The following is a 25,513-nucleotide window of genomic DNA, read 5'->3' on the forward strand; positions in this document are numbered from 1 at the left end:
TGTGTTGTAGAGAGAACCACCATGCCTGTGTGTTGTAGAGAGAACCACCATGCCTGTGTGTTGTAGAGAGAACCACCATGCCTGTGTGTTGTAGAGAGATGTAATTAGTCATGTAATTCACTCTGTGAATCAAGGTACAGCTTTTCTTCTCTATTTTACAGTATTTCCCCCTGGAGACTGCATTTTATTTCTCCTCAAATCAGTGTATTCCAATTATACCCTTTACAGATGTTTAGTGAGCATGAGTGGCTCTGAGTTGTATGAAAACGTTTTAGAACACACACATTTGAAAGGAAGTGCATCTTTAAATATGTTCAGCTGATGGAGCAGACAGGTCTCTGAGGCCATGCAGAATAACATTGACATTTCCATTTAGAAATATTGACAGTCAAAGAACATCTCAAATCCCCTCTGCAATAATTCAATATGGGAGAGAATACATTAAGGGAGGAGGGAAAGTCTCTTGGCAGAACTTTAGGTTGTGAACCAGGATTCCTGAGCGTCTCCTCCTCCCAAGTCTCCCTTATCAAAACCACTGAGTCTCAGCCCACACAGAGATATATACAGTACTTTATACAGACAGTCATGTCCATCCCTCTAAGCAGCCCTCCTCATCTTCCCCATCACCAGATCATTTCTAAATGGAATCATATAATAACATTTACTTAAATAGAGATACTGTTTATCAAGTGTGTCTCTATAGCATTGGGTAGTAACAAGCCTTTTTTGCATTGTGACCACACAATGTGACAAAACCACGTTTCGAAACAACCCTGGTTTGAACCACCCCAAAGGGACCAGCTGCGACCAACCAGTGTTTCCTTCCCCATCATTTGGGCCATAGTGCAGTAGAGAACACTGGCCAGAAGGCAGTGGTCAGTGTAGATTACAGCCCTACATTTTCTCAAGTCTCTCTCTCTCTGTCCGTCCTCTCCAGAACACAGCTGACTTCACTCTGGTGAGGAGCCAGACTGGGGAGATAGTGACAGAGGACGGACGTGGCCGCTGCCCTTTCAACCCTGAGTACAAGTCCACTGCCATCATGGCTGGTAGGTACACTATAGGGGTCACTTATGTACTGTCAGGGAAATATGTTTGACTTCCATAAGACTGAGTACACAATACATACTGTACACAATACATACTGTACACAATACAATATATACATAAACATACGACGACATACTTAATTATAGATTCATCAATGATAAAGTTGGAATGTATATCTTACAAGAGTTCATTCTTGTGTGTTCTGTACAGTAAACATATTAAGAGACAATGCTTTGATTTTAGATTCAAGGGTTTGTTATGAGTGACACAGAGTATCCTTGTCTCCTGGTCCAGATATTGTTTGTCTTCATCTTATTCTTCTTTACATTATAGATGGAGAGCTGTATGCTGGGACGGTCAGTAATTTCCAAGGAAATGAACCTATTATTTACAAGAGCCTGGGCCAAGGCGCTGCCCTAAAAACAGAAAACTCCTTGAACTGGCTTCAGGGTAAGTTCAGGTCTTCAGGCAGCTAGCTATCTTGAAGCTGCTTCATGCCATGTTCTAATGTTTGTATACATAGCTGATAAGATAAACATGGATAAACAGTTTTCCCCTAAACATATGCAATCAGTATTTGAAGACCTCAGGCTGTACATGATAAATTAAAATGAACATAGCTCTGAAGAAATATAGGTGTTCCCATGGTATTTTGTCAATTTCAACATGCAGAAGTTATCAGAATTCCTGTTACAAAATTACTGAATCACCAGAAGACGTTGTGAATGTAAAAGACATGTCCATGTCCTAGAATACATGGTTCTAGGTTGACATTTCACCCTGTGGTTATGTTGTTGTTCCTCCAGACCCAGCCTTTGTGGGCTCTGCCTACATTCAGGAGAGCCTGCCCAAAGGCAACCCAGTGGGCGATGATGATAAGATTTACTTCTTCTTCAGCGAAGCGGGAAAGGAGTTTGAATTCTTTGACAACACCATTGTATCGCGCATCGCTCGCGTGTGTAAGGTGAGTGACGCTTCAACGGAGATGGCCTGTCTAAAGAGTGTCTTTTCCCCTTGAGCAAGGCTCTCCAGCAACGCCACCCATCTTCACCTGCTCCACCCATTTCCACTCAATTTATTGGAAGCTATCAGAGCAGGAGATGGGTGTGTCAGTTTGTGTGTGTGCGTACTTCTGTGTGGTGTGTTCATGTGTGTGTGAGGTGAGGGATTTAAGGGTGGGAGAGAGTCGTGTTCACAGGTTTGTCTGGGAGGGACACAGGGGCTTGTGTTACAGAAAACCATTCCTCCTGTGAGTTCCCTCTGTTTGGGCCCTTCTCTCCACATCTCCTCCTCCGCTCCTCCACTCCACTCTTATCACATTTCAGTGATCATTAGCATTCAGCCAGGATTCACAGCAGACCTAAAATGGCTTCTCCTTTTGCACTTTTTTTCCTACACCAACCTGCAGACAAAGGTGTGTTGTACTGGAGGAAGTCATAAAATCGAACCTTACCTGCAAACCTTATGCCTAACCCTAACATTAAATTAACAAAAAGCTATTTTTATTCTTTATGAATTTTTACGATATAGCCGATTTTGACTTTGCCGCTGGCCCATCTAGTGGAAATCGCTCAGCTCGGCCTCCAGGACAAGATTCATCCCAGTCAACCTGCTCATTAGATAGATGCACTACAAGCAGCTGAAATATTTAATTTTCTAGTATTTTAACCTAAAAGGAATGGTTTTCAATCAGTTTAAACATGAATCTCATCTATTCTCTGTGACCGAGGATCTCCCCTCAATTTGACAGCATGGTCATGGCCTCTTCTTTATCACAGCTGTAGTATGGTCAATCCAGCCAAAGAAAGTGTGAAATACTAGATGACAGTTTTATAGTATCCACCCCTCCTTCCAGGCTTTGCATTTCCAGCAGTCAATCTTCAGGGAAAGCTGGCTGTTGATGTGTGTCTTTTAACAGTGCATTTCTTAGCTTTTTCATTTTATGAAGAGATAAGCAGTACCATTGCAGTGCTGCCAGAGTGGACAGTGAGGGACATACAGTGAAGGGAGGAGCTGTGTGACTGAGTCCAACGCTCGTGCAGACAGCACCTTGTCATCCTTCATATAGCAAACAAGCGTAATGAATCTACCAACGCCCATTATCAAACTTAATTAGAAAATATTAACCATGTGGATACGTGAAATAGAGCTCTGCTTTGGGGCCAGCTCACAAGTCATTTTCAATTGCATCTGTGCCTTTTAAATGTAATTTCCTCTTTCACCACACATGCACTAAACTAATTTAAACAGAGGAATGTTTTTTTGCACTTTAAGAGGCTCCATATGTTGCAGTTCCAATGGAGGGATATTTTTACTCGTTTATATTTTTCAAACAGGTAGCAGACAGGCTGAGACAGCTCCTAGTAATAGAATTTTGACGACTCAAGGTGCCTATCCCTTCCAGGCTCTGCAGGCTGCAAGCTGAAAGGCTTCTCTACAGTAACTGTCTATCTGCAGGTGTTTGTCTTGACACTGAGTGACATTCAGATGGACACTAGTCAGTCTGCCACTGTCAGAGTGAGGCTGCAGGACACACCCTTTCTTCTACTCTGAAATAAAACACAGGGTGGTGGTGGGCAGGTCAGCTGTCAATCACAGGGTAGGTTTGAACTCCGAGTACAGAATATCTTAGCACCTGGTTTTTCTTATCCTCACCCCATACAAGCCACTATAGTGTGTATGTTAGGGAGTTCCCCTTTAAAAGCTTTAGGTTTGGGTGGTGCAATATGTGTTGGTGAAACTGTAGACAGTGTACCAGGGACTTTCTATAAACTAGGGTACCAGTGAGGATTTCCTACAATGTACAACATGTTACAGCTGTTGATGAGTCCATTGATGATAATTTTTTCATGTCATTACATTAAGATATAAGGAGGGATCATAGCTATATTCAATACAATTTAAGAGTTGATTTAATACCTATGTTTAACCCTTTATCTTGGTTGGTCATGGTTCTTGATGAAATCATGTGACATAAAACCTTACTTTTCTGACCTTGCATTTATGGCAGTGTAAGTTGTCATTATATTAAGCATTAATCAGTTAAATTAGACATTGAACCCTTTAAGAATCCTGGATCTAGCTGTCGGACAGTTTTTGTATAGAGAAATGCTGTGTAACTACGTAACCTTTCGTGTGTCCTTATGTTACGGGGTGAAAACTGATTTCATGAGCACACAAATCCAAAATATTGTATGACTTGCAAAATGGAATGCTTCTAACAGAAAGAGTCACCATAGCTTGATACTGAAAACCTAAATCGATACTGTCATTAACGTGGTTCAATAATTATGCATAATACTTGTTGGATGCGTATTTGGTGTCCAGCTAATTAGTTATGTCGTGATAGTTTCATACATCATTATCTGATCCAGGAAGGAATTTTCCCAATGTTTCATGCTCTATTTTCAGCTGGCATTAATGCGACGCTAGTGTCAAACGCACATTAATTTGCAATTTTGCCATGTAAAAACTGATGCACTGGCATTTTTCCGCCCTAACGCCAAGTTCGGCAACTTACCTGTCTTTTATCAGCTCGCTTGTGCTCAGATGGGCGGGGTAGAAATATTTGAGGTGTGTCCTTAAAAACATGATCCAAAGTGCTAATTTCAGGCAGCCCTGAAAGGGATATTTTAGACCAACCAAAAAATGTATTTATTTAACTAGGCAAGTCAGAACAAATTCTTATTTACAAAAGACAAAAGGCAAAAGGCCTCCTGCGGGGACAGGGGCTGGGATAAAAAAACAAAAGGATAAAAAAAGATTACAAAAATAGAATTATAGGACACTACATAAAGAGAGACCTAAGACGACAACATAGCATGGCAGCAACACCACGTGACAACATAGCATGGCAGCAACACCACGTGACAACAACATGGTAGCAACACCACATGACAACATGGTAGCAACACCACATGACAACATGGTAGCAACACCACATGACAACATGGTAGCAACACCACATCATGACAACATGGTAGCAACACAACATGGTAGCTGCACAACATGGTAGCAGCACAACATGGTAGCAGCACAAAACATGGTACAAACATTATTGGGCACAGACAACAGAACAAAGGGCAATAAAGTAGAGACAACAAATACATCAGACAAAGCAGCCACAACTGTCAGTAAGAGTGTCCATGATTGAGTCTTTGAATGAAGAGATTGAGATAAAACTGTCCAGTTTGAGTGTTTGTTGCAACTTGTTAAGTCGCTAGCTGCAGCGAACTGAAAGGACGAGCGACCCAGGGATGTGTGTGTGCTTTGGGGACCTTTAACAGAATGTGTTTAGCGGTAATGCAGTTGGTTATGCCATGAATCTTGACAGCCGAAACACAGCCTACCAAGCTAGCACAGTGGACCTGGGCCGATTCTGGCTGAGAGTTGGGGCATTTGGCTGGAGATCAGACTCGGCCGACCCCATGTGGCCCGAGTCTGGGCCGCCTCAGGCAGTATTACTTATGGCTAGGATGCGGGGATTGAGCTCGGGTGATTCTGGTGTGAGTTATTTGGCCCAAATGTATTACTTGGGGCTCGGGCCAACTGGGGCTACTCTCTGGCAGATGATTCACGGGCCGCTTTATATAATAAACATTTCATTATTTATTTTTCCATATTTTCTCATTGTTTCTGTGATCAAAAAATACAATTAACATTTAAATGAAATTGTTTAAGAGTCCTGCTCAGTATTTTAATAATTTTTCATACTTTGTGCAAGGCAATTTTGTAGGTGGAGCTTCCCGAGTGCCGCAGTGGTCTATATGGGGCTTTGGCTTTTTTTTGTCCTGCCCAATGCAATTGCGAAGTACAGTGAGCTGGCGTTCCCTTTTTATGTATGCATCATAGGCAGGCTACATAATTTTAGCCATGCAGGTCCCATTTTGGACGTGCTTAAAACCCCCTCCATGATGAGGCTATGTGTCCATAGCACATCATGAAAGACGAGGCGATGAGAACTTGGTGAGTACCCGTTGAAACCCATCGTATTTAGAAAGTGCTAGGACAGTGTAAAAAAATGAAGCATTGTTTCCGTTTCATATGTTAAAACACAGCCTCGCCTTAGGCCGTACTATAAAACAAATATAATAAGATACTAGTATACACTCAAATATATCATATAATAATAGGTAAATTATAATATAACTATATAGTAATATATATTATATAAAATATTAGATAGTATATTATAATAATATATATATATATAAGTAATATAATATAATATATATATATATATTTCACCTTTATTTAACCAGGTAGGCCAGTTGAGAACAAGTTCTCATTTACAATTGCGACCTGGCCAAGATAAAGCAAGGCAGTGCGACAAAAACAACAACAGAGTTACACATGGGATAAACAAACGTACAGTCAATAACACAATAGAAAATCTGTATACAGTGTGTGCAAATTAAGTAAGGAGGTAAGGCAATAAATAGGCCATAGTGGCGAAGTAATTACAATTTAGCAATTAACACTGGAGTGATAAATGTGCAGATGATGATGTGCAAGTAGAGATACTGGTGTGCAAAAGAGCAGAAAAAACAAATATGGGGATGAGGTAGGTAGTAGGTTGGATGGGCTATTTACAGATGGGCTGTGTACAGCTGCAGCGATCGGTAAGCCGCTCTGACTGCCGATGCTTGAAGTTAATGAGGGAGATGTAAGTCTCCAACTTCAGTGATTTTTGCAATACGTTCCAGTCAATGTTAGCAGAGAACTGGAAGGAAAGGCGGCCAAGGGAGGTGTTGGCTTTCGGGATGACCAGTGAAATATGCCTGCTGGAGCGCATGCTATGGGTGGGTGTTGCTATGATGACCAGTGAGCTGAGATAAGGTGGAGCTTTACCTGGCAAAGACTTATAGATGACCTGGAGCAAGTGGGTTTGGCAGCGAATATGTAGCGAGGACCAGCCAACGAGAGCATACAGATCGCAGTGGTGGGTAGTATATGGGTTTTTGGTGACAAAACGATTGACACTATGATAGACTGCATCCAATTTGCTGAGTAGAGTGTTGGAGGCTATTTTATAAATGGCATCGAAGTCAAGGATCGGCATGATAGTCCGTTTTTACGAGGGTATGTTCAGCAGCATGAGTGAAGGAGGCTTTGTTGCGAAATAGGAAGCCGATTCTAGATTTAATTTTGGATTGGAGATGATTAATATGAGTCTGGAAGGAGAGTTTACAGTTTAACCAGTCACTTAGAATATATGGACAACTATAAATACCTAAGTCAGAACCGTCCGACGTAGTGATGCTCGGTGGGCGGGCGGGCGGGTGCGGGCAGAAATTAGTTGAAGAGCATGCATTTAGTTTTACTAGTGTTTAAGAGCAGTTGGAGGCCACGAAAGGAGTGTTGTATGGCATCGAAGCTCATTTGTAGGTTTGTTAACACAGTGTCCAAAGAAGGGCCAGATGTATACAGAATGGTGTCGTCTGCATAGAGGTGGATCAAAGAATCACCCGCAGCAAGAGCAACATCATTGATATATACAGAGAAGAGTCGGCCCGAGAATTGAACCCTGTTGCACCCCCATAGAGACTGCCGGAGGTCCGAATAACAGGCCCTCCAATTTGACACACTGAACTCTATCTGAGAAGTAGTTAGTGAACCAGGCGAGGCAGTCATTAGAGAAACCAAGGCTGTTGAGTCTGCCGATAAGAATACAGTGATTGACAGAGTCGAAAGCTTTGGCCAGGTCGATGAAGACGGCTGCACGGTACTGTTTTTTATCTATGGTGGTTATAATATCGTTTAGGACCTTGAGCGTGGCTGAGGTGCACCCATGACCAGCTCGGAAACCGGATACGGTGGGTACGGTGGGATTTGAGATGGTCGGTGATCTGTTTGTTCACTTGACTTTCGAAGACTTTAGAAAGGCAGGGCAGGATGGATATAGGTCTGTAACAGTTTGGGTCTAGAGTGTCTCCCCCTTTGAAGAGGGAGTTGACCGCGGCCGCATTCCAATCTTTAGGGATCTCAGATGATACGAAAGAGAGGTTGAACAGACTAGTAATAGGGGTTAAGACAATGGCGGCGGATAATTTTAGGAAGAGAGTGTCCAGATTGTCAAGCCCAGCTGATTTGTAGGGATCCAGATTCTGCATCTCTTTCAGGACATCATCTGTCTGGATTTGGGTGAAGGGGTACACATCTGGAGGGGTCTTTGGGCCAGTTGCTGCGATGGGTGCAGAGCTGTTAGGTGGGATTGGGGTAGCCAGGTGGAAAGTGTGGCCAGCTGTAGAGAAATGATTATTGAAATTCTCGATTATCATGGATTTATCGGTGGTGACAGTGTTTCCTGGCCTAAGTGCTCAGTGGGCAGCTGAGAGGAGGTGCTCTCATTCACCATGGACTTTAGTGTCCCAAAATCTTTGGGAATTAGTGCTGCAGGATGCACATTTTTGCATTCCTAACTGAATGTGTATATTGGTTCCTGACGCGGGGACAATTCGAAGCTAGTGCAGTGCGCCACAGGATGTTTTTGTGCTGGTCAAGGGCAGTCAAGTCTTAGTTCTACATTCTTTGAAAAGGGCGTGCTTATTTAAGATGGTGAGTAAGGCACTTTTGAAGAACAACCAGGCATCCTCTACTGATGGGATGAGGACAATATCCTTCCAGGATACCCGGGCCAGGTCGATTTAGAAAGGCCTGCTCGCTGAAGTGTTTTAGGGAGAGCGTTTGACTGTGATGAGGGTTGGTCGTTTGACCGCGGACCCATAACGAACGCAGGCAATGAGGCAATGAGGCAGTGATCGCTGAGATTCTGGTTGAAAACAGCAGAGGTGTATTTAGAGGGCAAGTTGGTCAGGATGATATCTATGAGGGTGCCCATGTTTACGGATTTGAGGTTGTACCTGGTAGGTTCCTTGATGATTTGTGTGAGATTGAGGGCATCTAGCTTAGATTGTAGGACGGCCGGGGTGTTAAGCATATCCCAGTTTAGGTCACCTAACAGTACGAACTCTGACGATAGATGGGGGACAATCAATTCACATATGGTGTCCAGGGCACAGCTGGGAGCTGAGGGGGGTTTATAAAAAGTGGCAACAGTGAGAGACTTGTTTCTGGAGAGATGGATTTTAAAAAGTAGTAGCTCGAACTCGGGCATAGACCTGGATAATAGGACAACTCTGCAGGCTATCTCTACAGTAGATTGCAAGTCCACCCCCCTTTAGCAGTTCTATCTTGATGGAAAATGTTGTAATTGGGGATGGAAATTTCAGGCCTTCATAAGCCTTCCTAAGCCATACAATAATGAAGGCTAGTTCAACAGCAATGCCTGGCTTTTTTTTATCCTGGTGATTTGATGATATCATTACATTTTACATGTATTTATTTGTTGTTTAAAAAAAATATATTGCTTGTTTTTATTAGAAACAATGTTATTCAAATTATTTACCTTCCTGGTTCTATGGTTAAAATGTCTGTGGAGTGCATGCTATGCAACTTTTGGAGATGTGATCTGATCTGTAAGATGGTTACGATTTATGTTCATAAACCAGTTCTAGGTGAGAGCAGTATAACAGTTAGGGGACATTCTCCCTTTCGCTTTACAGTACATTGGATCTTTCTCCAGCTACTGTGAAAAGTTTGGATGTGCGTAAAACCCTCCATATTCTACATTGTTTGAAGATTACATGACCATGTGGAGAAATTATTGTAGTTGTAGTTGATTCCAAGGCAATACATAAAAGACGGTAAATGCAGAACTTGAAGCAACCACATATTTTGCCATGGAGCTTGTTCTGATTGGCCAGTGAGGGGCTAAGCCTCAACACATCCGCAACTTGTTTATTCATCAAAACCCAGCCCTTTTGCACCAACGCCAGCAAGTGCGCCGATAATTGTGATAGTGAAAATAGCTAAATTATTTCTGACTCACCCCTGAACCTATAACGCTACCACCTGCACTTACCTTATTGTTAAGTTTAATATAGAGCCCCGAGTCTACTGTGCGCAATTGTGTAGGATAGACTATTGCGCAACACCCAATGCTATTCATATGAATATCCTGGATATAATGACGACAAATTACATAACTTATTCACAATATGGTCTGGGAGTGAAATAACATGACAAATACATTTTGTTTTCCGTGTTAGACCTGCAATTTTACAAGGGCCTTGCAGTAACCTACTTGAACTTTCATTTGGAGCACAGAAATTCAAGTACGGAAATAGGCCTACCTTGAAAATCGGACATTTCCTTAATTTGGTGCTTCAAAAGCAATTGTAATTATTGTAGCCAAATTATAAGTTACCTGCTCCCTTATCAGTAGCGGTGCGTGGGTAAAATCACTGGCCAAGCCAAGCCAGGAAAACAATAGCCATGTTACAACCTGTGTTGTGATAATTATGTTGTTTGCTCTATAATCTGTTAGTTCATATGCCTTGCCACCATTACATAGTGCATTCGGAAAGTATTCAGACCCCTGGACCTTTTCCACATTATGTTACGTTACAGCCTTATTCTAAAATTGATTAAATTGTTTTTTCCCCTCATTAATCTACACGCAATATCCCATAATAACAAATCGAAAACAAGTTTTTAGACATTTTTGCAAATGTATTAATTCAGTTATTTATTTTTATCACATTTACATAAGTATTCAGACCCTTTACTCAGTACTTTGTTGAAGCACCTTTGGCAGTGATTACAGCCTCGAGTCTTCTTGGGTATCCTTCCCCAGGTTGGCACACCTGTATTTGGGGAGTTTCTCTCATTCTTCTCTGCAGATCCTCTCAAGCTCTGTCAGGTTGGATGGGGAGCATCGCTGCACAGTTATTTTCAGGTCTCGCCAGAGATGTTTGATCGGGTTCAAGTCTGGCCTCTGGCTGGGCCACTCAAGGACATTCAGAGACTTGTCCCGAACCCACTCCTGCGTTGTCTTGGCTGTGTGCTTAGGGTCGTTGTCCTGTTGGAAGGTGAACCTTTGCCCTAGTCTGAGGTTATGAGCGCTCTGGAGCAGGTTTTCATCAAGCATCTCTCTGTACTTTGCTCTGTTCATCTTTCCCTCGATCCTGACTAGTCTCCCAGTCCCTTCCCCTGAAAAACATCCCTACAGCATGATGCTGCCACCACCATACTTCACCGTAGGGATAGTGCCAGGTTTCCTCCAGACGTGAGGCTTGGCAGAGAATCTTGTTTCTCATGGTCAGAGTCCTTTAGCTGCCTTTTGGCAAACTCCAAGCAGGCTATCATGTGTCATTTGCTGAGGAGTGGCTTCTGTCTGGCCACTCTACCATAAATGAGGCCTGATTGGTGGAGTGCTGCAGAGATGGTTGTCCCTCTGGAAGGGTCTCCCATCTCCACATAGGAACTCTGGAGCTCTGTCAGAGTGACCATCGGGTTCTTGGTCACCTCCCCCGATCACTCAACTTCTTCCATTAATATATGGGGACCTTCAATGCTTCAGAAATGTTTTGGTACCCTTCCCCAGATCGGTGCCTCAACACAATCCTGTCTCAGTACTCTATGGACAATTCCTTCGACCTCATGGCTTGGTTTTAAGCTCTGACATGCACTGCCAACTGTGGAACCTTATATAGACAGGTGTGTGCCTTTCCAAATCATGTCCAATCAATTGAATTTACCACAGGTGGACTCCAAGTTGTAGAAACATCTCAAGGATGATCAATGGAAACAATGAGGAAAAACATTTATTTTATCAATTTTAGAATAAGGCTGTAATGTAACAAAATGTGGAAAAAGGGAAGCTGTCTGAATATTTACAGAATCCTCTGTAGGTCTAAGGCTGAGACATAAAAATCAGTGGCAGAATACATTCAACCACACCTTTTTTGTTTCATCACAAAACCGGAGGTCTGTCTGGTGAAGTCCACAAGGCATATTGCATGTAACAAACAGTTACGTGACCTACAGAATGGTCAAGCAAGTTAATGTTTCCAACATTTTCAAACTACTAAACAACTATTGATTTAGAACCATGGAGAGTTAGGCTACCGCAATTCGCAAGGAAAACAGGAGCTGCCTCCAATATTCCAGCACCATTTAATTTTAACAGTTCACCATCATCAACTCACCTACACTTAGCCTAATACAGTGACAACTAAAAGATACCACAAACTACTGACGACACTGATGTGGCTGTCGATGGTCCCGATTTCTCTGTGTGTGTGTATGAATACTTATGTAAATGTGATTTTTTTCGTTTTTAATTGTTAATAAATTAGTTTAAAAAATCTAAACCTGTTTTGTGTGTAGATTGATGAAAAACAATTTAATCAGTGTTATAATAAGGCTGTAACCTAACAAAATGTGGAACAAGTCAAGGGGTCTAAATACTTTTCGAAGGCACTGCATCTCCATCCATGGCTAATGGAAAGGGACAATTTTAGCTAGCTAGCCTGTGGAGGACAACAACACAACGAGATGCAACAATTCAAGTTTTTTCTGTCAGTGATGTTTGGTTTTTCATGTGATTTGTATTCATTAGCGATCCCCATTAGTTCCTGCCAAGGCAGCAGCTACTCTTCCTGGGTTACAGCAAAAGTTAAGGCAGTAATATACATTAAAATAAAATGTGTATACATTTAAATACATTTTACAACAGATTTCACAATACATTAAATGTGTGCTCTCCGGCCACTACTCTACTACAACACACAATCAAGGTGTGCATGTGTGTATAGGGTGTATTATGTTTGTATGTGTGTGTATAGTGTGTGTGACTATGTTATGTGTGTTTGTACCCATGTGTGTGTGACTTCACAGTCATCGCTGTTCCATAGTCCTCACAGTTTTTAAAATCTGATTTTACTGCTTGCGTGAATTACTTTATGTGGAATAGACTTCAATGTAGCCATGGCTCTATGTAGTACAGTGCGCCTCCCATAGTCTGTTCTGGACTTGTGGCATGTCTTGTGGGGTATGCATGGGTCTCTGTGCTATGAGCTAGTAGTTTAAAACAGACAGCTAGTAGCATTCAATATGTCAATACTTCTTACAAGAATAAGTAGTGATGAAGTCAATCTCTCCTACTTTGAGCAATGAGAGATTTGACATGCATATTCCAATTGGTGTGGAGCCAAATCCAAACGGTCTTTCCTTGACACTTTTTTTGGTGCACCAGGATCATTCACAGTTTAGCTCGCTCAGTTTAGCTCAACGCTGATTGGCTAATATTTTATACTTTTTTTTATCAAGGGAGGCCAAATGCCCCCTTGCATTCAATGCTACAGGTGGCAACAATATCATACTCTTTTTGACCAGACAGCATCAGATAGATGAGCTACAAATACAGAGACAGAGGGGCGCTGTTTCCCTCACTCGGATGCTTTATCTGGTGAAGTACAAAATATACATTATTTTATGTTTTTGCCTTTTTTTCTTGGTATTTTGTGGGGGGAGGCCTGCTTATAATTATCCGTCATTTCATTTGATGTATGTTTTTGTGAGACATGTGGCCGCTTTAGTTTGTTTCCAGCCCTTCAATTGAAGGGTGTTGCTCTACTCTGTTGCGGTAAAATCACATGCGGTTATTATGAGGACGACAACTTCAACGTGGCTTTCCATACAAATCCTTGCATTACAAAAGGAACCTGGTTTTTGGTCACCTTCTCATGATAAAAACAGAGATGGTGAGATTAATGCTACCGCTATTCATGGCTTTATAGGCTTACTGTGTGCCTGCATCGGCCACATATGCTACAGAAAAATTGGCATGCATGCATCCAATCTATTTAGTCAGGCAATGTCCACATTATTCACACATATTTTAGAATGTAATAATAATTTGAATATCAATGCTTTGGCAAGCCCTGAAAAAAAAGAAAAAAAAAAATATTGAAGTGGTAATTCCCTACTTGCTTGTTTGGCCTCTATATTAGGCCCTATATGTACAATTATATAAATTATACAATTGCATTGAGGTCCTTAAATTACAAAAGTTCCTGAAAGAGCTTGAATTTGACTCATGAATGTCTGTATGAACCCTGCTTACAGAATGTATCATCCTAGGCCTTTGTTGTTGTATTGGTGGAGTTATGGGCCTATTCACTTTTATTCCTCTAATTACACATGCACAACTGCATGAAAATGCTTTTATTTTTGTTTCAAACCATTTTGAAAAATATATCCCAATGTCACACATTGGCCCCATTATTTATAGAAAGATCCACCAATACTGCATCTTCTTCATCAGCATCTTCCATTACTTAAAGTCCATCTCTCTCTCTCTGTCTTTAGTTGACTATCTCTGATGTTTATTCAGGTGTTTAGAGTAGAAGTTCTGCTCCAGTGAGGCCAGCTATGGAATAATATATAGCTTCGTGGAAAACAGAAAAAGCTTTGGTACTATTGAAACTCTTAAAATTGCGCATCTGTGTTGGAAAGGGAGGCTTATGTAAGGAGTTAATAAATTGAGTGCTTTCTGTCCAATATTCAGGAGGAGACTTTAGGTACACACTATCTCTAGTATAAAATAATAACTAGGTAGACCAGGGGGAGCAGAGCAGGGAATATACTGTATGTAGCTCATTATCTGGCTGGGTTACTACAGCAAGTAATTGCTTCAGAAACTCAGCATTAGTCACGTGTCATTTCCCTTTCCCATTCAGCGACGTCATTTCCTCTAATTACTGTTGGGCTGACGGGGACTCGGACGAAGGCACACGTTAAAGGGCTCTGGGTTATTTAGACTTCTTTATGTTTCTTTTTAGTCCTCTGAACAGTGCTCTGTGAAGATGACTTATCGTTGCTCCCTCAGCCTTTTAAATCTCCTTAGATCTATGTCCCAGACAAGAATTTAAATAATTCCTGCAATCCGAGCAACAGACTCAAGTGTATGTAAACAGACAAATTATATATAGTTTTTTAATTGTATGTACCCACACAATTCCTGTACAGCCAACTATCTGTGAAAAGTATAGGCATTACATTTCTTAATGGAAAAGTTGTGCAGCTATATTTGCATCGCAAGCCAACCCGGTATCATGCTCCCATAGATGACCCCACCCACCAGGCAAGTTAGTGTCACAGGCACAGGTTCAGAGAATTGTAGTGTCAGTGGAGAGTCATTGTGTGTGAGCAGTGTCCTTTTTTCTCTCTCTCATTGAAAAGCATTTGGTGCCCCCAGTGTTCTCCTCTCATCCAGTTGTGATGTCTTATATTGTTTTCTTGACCTAGAATTCTATTGACCCAGGGGGGATGTGTATTATGTCCACAATCTGTTGTACTCAGTCTGGTGGTTTCACTATAGGATTATTGTTTCTCATGTAAGTAAATTCAAACAGTGCCTTGTTTACATTGTTTGTTTAGTTTCGGGGTAAACAACAGGGTGTAGAATAATTTTAGGGAAATTGGTTGCCATGATATCATTCAGACTCGTGTTTATTGCAGTAGGGATTATAATGCATTCTCACCACTTCCACTACTTTTTACAGTTTACACATACATGCTTGTGCCCTCTACTGGACACTGGGTCACTATGACTGCGGGTCCATGTAACAGAGCTCTGATTATATTACAGGGTGACAAAGGAGGAGAGAGGGTGCTGCAGAAGAAATGGACCACCTTCCTTAAAGCCCAGCTCCTGTGTTCACTGCCTGATGATGGCTTCCCCTTCAACATCATCCAGGACATGTTTGTGTTGACACCCAGCCCAGAAGACTGGAAGAACACTGTGTTCTACGGGGTCTTTACTTCACAGTGGTGAGGACATTATCACTTATACATCATGCAAGAGTATATAAGCCCATTGATTTGGATAATGAAAGCTTCTGTGTCTGAGTTTATATTTCACTCATCTCCACATTAAACGTTTCTCCATACAACAGCTCACTGTCAGTTTATAGCACATTATTATTGACCCAGTCATTGCCAAACAGCCAAATTTCCATTCCTTCTGTTCGTCTATGGTGTATTTGAGACGTTATTGATCAAGTACTGCATACAGTGGCTTGCGAAAGTATTCACCCCACTGGTGAAATGTGTACTTACATTCTGAAATCTTGCTCTGATTTATCATCCAAAGGGTCCCAGAGATAACATGAAGTGTCGTTTTGTTAGATAAAATCCTTTTTCATATCCTAAAAAGGTCCATATAGCATGCACGATCGATTTTGTATTTCCACTCGTTCAATTTGCAAAGAAAGGAATCTGTGAAAATCTAACCCTAAACGTTGTTTCAACCAGTCAAATCACGTCTGTATGTATTCCTCAGAGATCCTAGAACGTAACCAGACTTCACTATATCATTAGGGGTGTAGTATATCCTATAAGTCACCAAATTTGGTCAGAGAGCGACGCCTTCATGGCATGCCGATGACGCGGGTGGTCTTTACTTGATCGACTCGAACTTTGTCAAATAAGCACCAATCGGGGTCAAACCAAGCTAGCTAGATAGCCAATGAGCTGGGAAACCCTGTATCTGTCGTAAAATGTAGCTAATAACCTTGTGCTACAGCATGCCTTTTCCTTTTGGACAAAAATTATAAGAATATTCAGCGTTATGAAGTTATGAAAACTGGTTGTTTTGCAAATGTTGAACTTATAATATGGTTACTAACTGGAAAAACTCAATCAAAGTCCAAGTATACAGATTTGACGATATTCTTGCAGAAAAATGTAATATGAATGCAAATGTCTCCTTCACGATTTGCCCAAATGTACCTGGGTGACTTCACACTAAATGTCATGTCGTTCGCTCATACTTCAAGATCCGTCTGAAACTTTGGACATACACTGCTGCCATCTTGTGGACACCATCGGAATTACAACTACAGTGATGGCTAGAACTGGGACCTTTGTTGCATTTCAAAGATGGTGGTAGAAAAAAAAGTCATTTTTTCTTTGTATTTTCTTCTACCAGATCTATTGTGTTATATTCTCCTACATTCAATTCACATTTCTATAAACGTCAGTGTTTCCTTTCAAATGGTACCAAGAATATGCATATCCTTGCTTCAGGGCCTGAGCTACAGGCAGTTAGATTTGGGTATGTCATTTTAAGCTAAAATTGAAAAAAAGGGGGCTATCCAATAAATGTATTAAGTCATACCACAGATTCTCAATTGGATGGAGGTCTGTGCACTGATTAGGCAATTCCAAGAAATGTAAATGTTTCCCCTTAACCACTCAAGTGTTGCTTTAGCAGTATGCTTAGGGTCATTGTCCTACTGGAACGTGAACCTCCGTCCCAGTCTCAAATCTCTGGAAGACTGAAACAGGTTTCCCTCAAGAATTTCCATGTATTTAGCGCCATCCATCATTCCTTAAATTCTGACCAGTTTCTCAGTCCCGCCGATGAAAAACATCCCCACAGCATGATGCTGCCACCACCATGCTTCACTGTGGGGATGATGTTCTCTGTGTGAGAGGTGTTGGGTTTGCGCCAGACATAGCGTTTTCCTTGATGGCCAAAAAGCTACATTTTAGTCTCATCTGACCAGATTACCTTCTTCTATATGTTTGGGGAGTCTCCCACTGCTGTTTGGCGAACACCAAACATGTTTGCTTGCTTTTTTCTTTAAGCAAAGGCTTTTTTCTGGCCACTCTTCCGTAAAGCCCAGCTCTGGAGTGTACGCCTTAAAGTGGTCCTATGGACAGATTTTTTTTTTTTTATAACCCAACCCTGATCTGTACTTCTCCACAACTTTGTACCTGACCTGTTTGGAGAGCTCCTTGGTCTTCATGGTGCCGCTTGCTTGTTGGTGACCCTTGCTTAGTGGTGTTGCAGACTCTGGGGCCTTTCAGAACAGGTGTATGTGTACTCAATTTAAATTACAAGTTGTAATGCAACAAAATAGGGATGACTACTTTTGCAAGGCACTGTATTCGTTCAGCACTACTGTCAGAGTAAAGAATAGGATGGTTTTAGGAAAGAGGAACATTCTGTAGCCTCACTGCTGTGTGGTGTTTTCCCAGGTATAAAGGGGCCTCTGGCAGCTCAGCAGTGTGTGCCTTCACCATGGACCAGGTGGAGAGGGCCTTCAGCGGCCGTTACCGTGAGGTCAACCGGGAAACCCAGCAGTGGTACACCTACAACCACCCTATCCTTGATCCACGGCCTGGAGCGGTGAGTTACCACTGCCCTCTGCTGGGCAGCTTACACAGTATAAGTCAGTGGTTCCCAACCATTTTCGGTTACTGAATTTTGCTCTGCCTGGAGTACCCCTGAATTATCCCCTCATGTGTATTTTACCAGTAGGCCTATGGTCTCATGAGTATTAAGTATCCCCTGTGGATAGGCCAAGTAAGTCCTAGTACCCCTGGTTGGGAACCACTGGTATAAGTAACCTGCAGTAGGCTATACTAAGCCAACCACGTGTTTTCAGATTGGATGTGTTCTAGCCTGCCTCAGACACATCAGCAATCTGGACTGAACATCAGTGATTAACCAGCTATCTGTCTCTCTGCTGTCACTAGCAGCCTTCTTCCCAGAAGGCCTGATATTATCAAAGCTGCCACTGCTACGGCTGCTTTAATTTCCTGGCAGACTTATCACGGACACATCAAATCATCAACTGAAGGATACAAACACGTATTTAGGAGGATAGGCAGGGGGTAGTAGTAAGCTTGTGTAGTGTGTATTTTTGCCCAGTGTGTGCTTATGAGACTCCCTGTGTTCTCTCCACAGTGCATCACTAACGCAGCCCGGGAGCAGGGCATCTCCTCCTCTCTACATATGCCTGACAAGGTACTGAACTTCGTCAAGGACCACTTCCTGATGGACAGTGTGATCCGCAGCCAGCCACTCCTGCTGAAACGCAGCGTCCGCTACACTCAGATAGCTGTCCACCGGGTCCAGGCCATCCACAAACACTACAATGTGCTCTTCATTGGAACAGGTACTGTAAACGTAAACCGCCTCAGCCAACAGAACTTCTCCCCTATCCTCTTCTGTATGAGAGACAGAGCTATAGCAGACATTAACCATCCACTGCTCTGTCATATGTCTCTGGCAGATGATGGAAGACTCCACAAAGCCATTAATGTCAACAACAAGATGCACATCATTGAAGAGATGATGCTTTTCACTGACCCCCAGCCTGTACAGCACATTGAACTGGACTCTGAAAAGGTACAGTACAGAGAAAGAAATCTGTTTATTTCTGGAGCATGTCCTCATAGTGGGAGTAATAATGAGCTCACTAAATGTCAGCACTGGCAGTTCAGGGGTCTCATGAGCCGTGAAGAGAGCCAGAGCCTAGGGGGTAGCTTAGCTCACGTTCATTGAGATAATTGCATGCAACTTCCTCTCAGGGGAATTGAAAAAAATGAGGTCCTGTGTTACTCTGTATTGTTACTCGGTTTGTTCCTCCAGCATTGGGTTCGTCAAGGGTACAGTGTTGACATTGTTTTAGAGAGAGGTAAATGTCTGCTAATATGTGACCCAGATACCTATTCCTCCCTGGCCCCTGACTGACTGTCTGGTGGTCTCCTCTACAGGGCCTGCTGTTTGTGTCCTCCTACTCTGGCCTGGTGGAGGTCCCGGTGGCTAACTGCTCCAACTACCAGAGCTGTGGAGAGTGTGTCCTGTCCAGAGACCCTTACTGTGCCTGGGAAGGGAGGCAGTGTCTGAATGTCAGGCTGGGTGGGCTAGATAAGTATGTTTCCCACAGACCACCAGCCTCCATACATTACATTTCTATGGTCCACTCATGGACATGTAGGTGTTGCTCATCAAAGAGATACTAGCCTTGTATTAGCATGATACCAGATAATGGTATAAACTAGTTAGATGCTAAGCCCTCATAATGACTGATAACTTTTCGGGACATTAGAGCACACCAAAGAAAAAGTGACAATATAGGATAATGCTCAATGCTGTCTGCTTACAGTACATGCTGTAGTCTGTAAAGACCTGTTATGTGTAGATTGTCAGAGGTTCTGAGACACCCATTTGTCTGATTTACCCCATTTGTCTTTGTTCTCAGCCACTGGCAGCAGGACGTGGACGAGGCAGACACATCCGTTATCTGCAACAAGACACAGCCCAGCCCTCGCTTTGCTAAACCCCCACCTACACGTAAGTACTGTACCGTTCCTGCTGGATTAAATCATCTCAGCTCTAAACTGTACCACTGTGCTCTACTCTGGAACTGCTGCATACGCCGCATTTACATGCGCAAGAACATTTTCTTCCAATGTCCCCTACCATGATTATCAACTCCAAGCTTATTTAGTGTGTTAATTCTCATCGCAGTCCTACTCAGCTACCATACTGATATAATAATGCAGTTTGTTTAATCTACCTGAGATGGACTAGCTTTCACAAATGAAAAATAATAAAGCCCTTTCTCTTGTTGTCCGCAGGGATGTCTTCATGCCAGGTGATAATGATACCAGCCAACATGTTCAAAGTGCTGCCCTGTAAGCTGCGCTCCAACCTGGCTGAGAGGAAGTGGGAGTACAGTGAGGGTGCAGGTCACTTCCTGTACCCCAGTCCTGAGGGAGGTCTAGTGGTGGTGGCCCAGGCTGACAGACAGGAGACCTATGAGTGCTGGTCAGTAGAGGAGGGCTTCAGGCAACTCCTGGCCAACTACTGTGTTAGGGGAGAGGCCAGGCAGGAGAGCACCACCCTCATTGGCCGCTCACGCACCCCTCTGGTCCCACAGGAGGAGCCAATCATCCTACCTGGAGAGACCCGCTCCCCACAGATCAACACCAAGACCTACTGGAACGAGCTCATCGTTGTGTGTGCCCTGCTGGGCTTCTCCCTGGTGGTTTTCTCCCTATTTGCAGTCTACAGGAACCACGACCGCATGAAGTCCATGCTGAAGGAGGGCGAGTGCCCCAACATGCAGCAGAAGAAACCCAGGCTAGTGGGGAATCCCGCAGAGAACTTGCCTCTGAATGGCAACAGCACAGTGCCAGCCTCTGTGTCAGACCACAAGGGTTACCAGACCCTCAATGACAACTACATCTGCAGCACACCGCCACATGAGTGCTCATCACCAGACAACAGCAAGAGCTTCTCGGAGTCAGAAAAGAGGCCTCTGAACTTGAAGGAGAGCACTGTAGAGATCTCGCCCATTTGCCCGCGGCCTCGGGTTAGACTGGGCTCAGAGATCAAAGATTCCATTGTGTGAGGATGGCTTTGATCAACTTGAGCAGGAGATAAAACCCTAATGTGGAGTGATTAACTATTAGCCATAAGAAAAGAGGGACTTAAAATAAAATAAAAACACAGAAGGAAGGAACACTGAAAAACATTAACTTCTTTGCAGAGGGACATTTCATTACACTGCTTTTGCACTTTTGTCTTTTTCATTTTGTCCCTGTGGTCAGTTCTCATTTCCTTGTTGTCACTCCTCTTTCTCTAGTGCACCTGAAGCACAATGAAGAGGAAGCTGATACAGATTGCCTTCAGACTATTGAAGCTGTGGAATGATGGTTATGGTGGACATAGGACACATACAGCTGATATTGTCCTTCTCTAACAGTTTTTATATGATTCAGTCATGTTGTTTTTATGCATTGCCACTCAGTCCGTCCAAATGTTCTGTTGGCATTGCATTGAAAGTAGAGATACTCTATGGGTCCACAGCTGACCCTTAACCCTCCCACCTACATCCACAGTTAGTGTGCGCTTAGCCCTACACTGAGAATGATAGTAGAATAACAACCTCTAATTCAAACACTATAGTAAGTAGATCAATAGGCCTTTCACTGTTGACTTAGTTATAACAGCAGTCTATCAGCTATTAATTCAAAGTAGTTTAAACTGTGGATGACCTTAGTGCAGCATAACCAGACAGACATTAGAATGGAATCCACTGATCAAGAGAGGGCTGACCATCCCAGAGAGACATGGAGAGGAACCAATGAGGAAGGAATGAAAGAGGTAGGGACCACCTGGCATGAGGTGTGGAAAAAGAGCATACATCATAATACTGGAGAGGTGTTGTTGTCGAGGTTCTCTGCTCTGCTCCACTAGGAGCTTAGAGATTTAAGTCAAGACTTGAATGACTAACATGTCTTGTGAAGGAGGAAAGAGAGAAAGCAACACTATCCCCCCAAATGGAGAGTAGCACAGATGGGGTTTGTACATCCAAAGGTATTGGAGGATATGGTGCCTAACATGCTAACCAGACCGGACACGTCGCGTGTGCGAGCATTGCAAAATAAATTCACACATGCATGTTATTAAATCATTGCACCCACACGCGGGCGTCTGCTTGGCCAGGTGCTAAAATAGAAATCGGTTCTATTTGTGACGCTCAACGCGCTGCAAGTCCAGCCTCTCCCATCTCCTCAGTTTTTAGAAGCATATGCCCACATGGGTGATTGAAAGATTAACTTAGGTCTACACTCCGGTAGGTTGTAGTAATGCACCGTAAAGTTGGTTGCCAACAGCCATATTAAATCCTAAATAAGAAGCCTGAGGAAGGAGGAGAGATGACGAGAAAGGGATTCAGTTTACCGTTTTATCTGTGGATGAATTGTTGGTGTAGAGGACCTTGTGCATTTCATCTAAAATAAACTAATGTTTATGTCCCAGGACAAATTAGCTAGCAACAGCAAGCTAGCTAGTTAAATTGCCATAAATGTTTAATGCTTTTCGACCTGTCCCCAAATTAATATAATTGGTTCAGAGTTTGTTTGGATATTTCAACCTGCGTGTCCTGATCACTTCTGGTGTGGGTGAACAAGTTGCAAGTAAGTTCTGTGTACGATTGACATTCACAGGGTTGAAGCGTACCCCTGACATTGGGGAAGACCCGAGACCAGGTATTAACATATTATTCATTATGGAGCCAACAGATTATGCAAAGCACACAATGTGAAGTGGGGTGCAAGGTCACACCAAAAGAGAATCTCATCTTGAAACTGTGCAGGCGCATAGGTGTCTGCACAATCTTGATTATTGAGAATCAGAGGCATACTCACATAATTTAGTATGCAGAAGATTTTGAGCCCTTTCTGTGGCATAGCGGCAGGGGATGAGAGAGAGGCTATCACTAGGCCTGGAGTTGTTGTAGCTAGGCTGAGATCCTGGTATAAAATGCTGACTAGTTCAGTTTGTCAGTCAGAAACTGATTCCTTTGATCCAAATTCAGTCACTTCGGACACCAAGTTAATGTGGGCGGAAACTGTATAAAAACCTGTTCACCACGTTGCTTAGATAACTCTTTCCTGGCCCTGTGATTGAGGCTAGTAGACAGCAGAGGTTAGAAGAACCACATGTAGAGTGTGGCAACACAACAGAGTCAGCCAGTGGAGTATGGAGCTCTTGGTGTTGATGATTGTGACTCACACACCCAGAGGAAACAATGCTCTGTGTTAATTTATGTTGTGCCAAAAATAACCTTTTTAAAAATGTGTATTCTGTTTTCATCCTTTCCAACACAACTGTCATGTCAAATCAATGTTTTATGTTTAATGGGCCTGACCATTTCAGCATGTATCAAACCATTCATAACGTAGCCATTCAGTGTATATGAAAGCTGCCATAGTTACCAACATCACCTCTGGTTTAATGACACTAATGACTGTAAACTGGGTTTTACTAATATGGAGCCAAGGCTTTCACAGCAGTTATGGACCAGTCGATGGAGGAATGTCTTTTAAAAACAAAAATAAACAGATATTGTGAAAGGATGGAACCTGCATAAATAATAATCAAAAAGCAAGGGCTTTCATTGAGGCATTACCTAATAACAGATATGTTTTCAGCTGTTCAAGATTGGAAAGATACAATAATTCTAAATGCACAATTTAAGAATATAGATTTCATATTCCAAAGATGTAGCTATGTCAGTGCAAAATTATGGTAAAGTCTTGCAACATTGCATTGTGGAATGTAGTGATATAAATAGTTTTGGAATAATTGTAAGTAAAACAATGTTGTCTTATTTAAGTTTGACATTTGTACAAGGGCCTTACAATTTTTGACAAAGTAGCTGTGAAAAAAAGCATACTGCTAAAGGACTGCCGTGGTGGCTGAGTGTATATAATGTACATTTGTATTGTAGTTGAGTGGACTAGTGAAAGTTGTATAATTGCGGTCAAAGTGCAGAACCAGCAAAAATCTTGAGTCAAAATGCGTTGTTTTTGCACAGGATGTTGGAAAGCCTTAGTTTGGAACACAGATGGGGGTTTTGTTGAGAATGATGTATTACATATTCAATGGATTTTTTTCATGCCTTCAAGCTAAATTCAGGAATCAAGAGTTGTGCCTCTTGGGGTTCTAAAATGTGTACTCATGACCTTGTGACATTACTCAATCACATGGACAACCAGGTAGCAGCAGCATCACCTGCGTGATAGGTACGACAGAATAGACTGTAGAACTGTACTGGGCATACCCAACAATACTATTAAAACACTGAGTGACTGCCTTTAAATTATGATCAGTATCTGTGGAAATAATTATTTTAGAATGGCTTCAACCTCAATCACTTTGTATTTCTGGGTTGACACTATTGCAAACCATTGTTTTTGACTATACATTTAAGAAATTTAACGCTGTCTTTAAACACTATTGATTGGCGCAGTGGTCTAAGTCACTGCATCTCAGTGCGAGAGGCGTCACTACAGTCCCTGGTACGATTCCAGGCTGTATCACATCCGGCTGTGATTGGGAGTCCTATAGGGTGGCTCACAATTAGCCCAGTGTCGTCCCAGTTTTGCCGGGGTAGGCCGTCATTGTAAATAAGAATTTGTTCTTAACTGACTTGCCTAGTTAAATAAAGGTAAAATTAAAAAATATATACACTACCATTCAAAAGTTTGGGGTCACTTAGAAATGTCCTTGTTTTTGGAACACAGAAGTGATGGTTGCTGATAATGGGCCGCTGTACATATTCCATTAAAAACATCTGCCATTTCCAGCTACAATAGTCATTTACAACATTAAGAATGTCTTCACTGTATTTCTGATCAATTTGATGTTATTTTAATGGACAATTTTTTTTGCTTTAATTTCAAAAACAAGGGCATTTCTAATTGACCCCAAACTTTTGAAAGGTAGTGTATATATATTTACAACTGAAACATTTAAAATGTATGATTTGTATTTCATTACAAACATTGCAAAAGTTTAGAAATGGCAGCTTGGATCTGTTGAGTTAAGTGGATATGTATCTAAACAATAATACATTAACATAATCTATCTGAATATCTAGCATACCAGGTTCAGACATGCAGCATACAAATCTCTCTCGTTTGATCACCGCTCCAAATTCATAAATACTTGCATAAGGTTTTTGAGACTGTAGTTATAAGCTTCTACTGAGTTGCAGTAAGGCACCTCTTGTCACTTGAAGAACCACTTCAGTCAAGCCTTCTATTTGTGACAGTGCACCAGGTTTCTCTGACTTGTCAAAATGTCTTGTAAGTTTGTATGTAAAAGTGTTTTGTAAATTGAGCTGCCAATGTAAAAAGCTGTTGTGAACTGTATTTTTTTGTATTATACATCACTGTTGTTTTTGTTGTTCTGTACATTTAAAGCACCTTATTTTAATTTTTCAAATAAATATAAATGGTTACA

At 42.1% G+C, this 25,513-nt stretch overlaps 1 protein-coding gene across 1 annotated transcript in view; it reads left to right on the plus strand.

The window, feature by feature from the left end:
* The window catches only part of LOC111962434 (semaphorin-4B), a 98,092-nt gene extending 72,579 nt beyond the window's left edge, over positions 1 to 25,513 (plus strand). The window contains exons 6-15 of the mRNA XM_023985519.2: positions 938 to 1,049; positions 1,384 to 1,500; positions 1,857 to 2,014; positions 15,548 to 15,729; positions 17,944 to 18,094; positions 18,656 to 18,866; positions 18,984 to 19,099; positions 19,468 to 19,625; positions 19,956 to 20,047; positions 20,335 to 25,513. Of these exons, the coding sequence (XP_023841287.1) occupies positions 938 to 1,049; positions 1,384 to 1,500; positions 1,857 to 2,014; positions 15,548 to 15,729; positions 17,944 to 18,094; positions 18,656 to 18,866; positions 18,984 to 19,099; positions 19,468 to 19,625; positions 19,956 to 20,047; positions 20,335 to 21,110 (2,073 nt within the window). The 3' untranslated portion in view covers positions 21,111 to 25,513. The remainder of the gene's footprint in view (positions 1 to 937; positions 1,050 to 1,383; positions 1,501 to 1,856; positions 2,015 to 15,547; positions 15,730 to 17,943; positions 18,095 to 18,655; positions 18,867 to 18,983; positions 19,100 to 19,467; positions 19,626 to 19,955; positions 20,048 to 20,334) is intronic.

Source organism: Salvelinus sp. IW2-2015, linkage group LG4q.1:29 (genome assembly GCF_002910315.2).
Source record: "Salvelinus sp. IW2-2015 linkage group LG4q.1:29, ASM291031v2, whole genome shotgun sequence".
Taxonomy (NCBI): Eukaryota; Metazoa; Chordata; class Actinopteri; order Salmoniformes; family Salmonidae; genus Salvelinus; species Salvelinus sp. IW2-2015.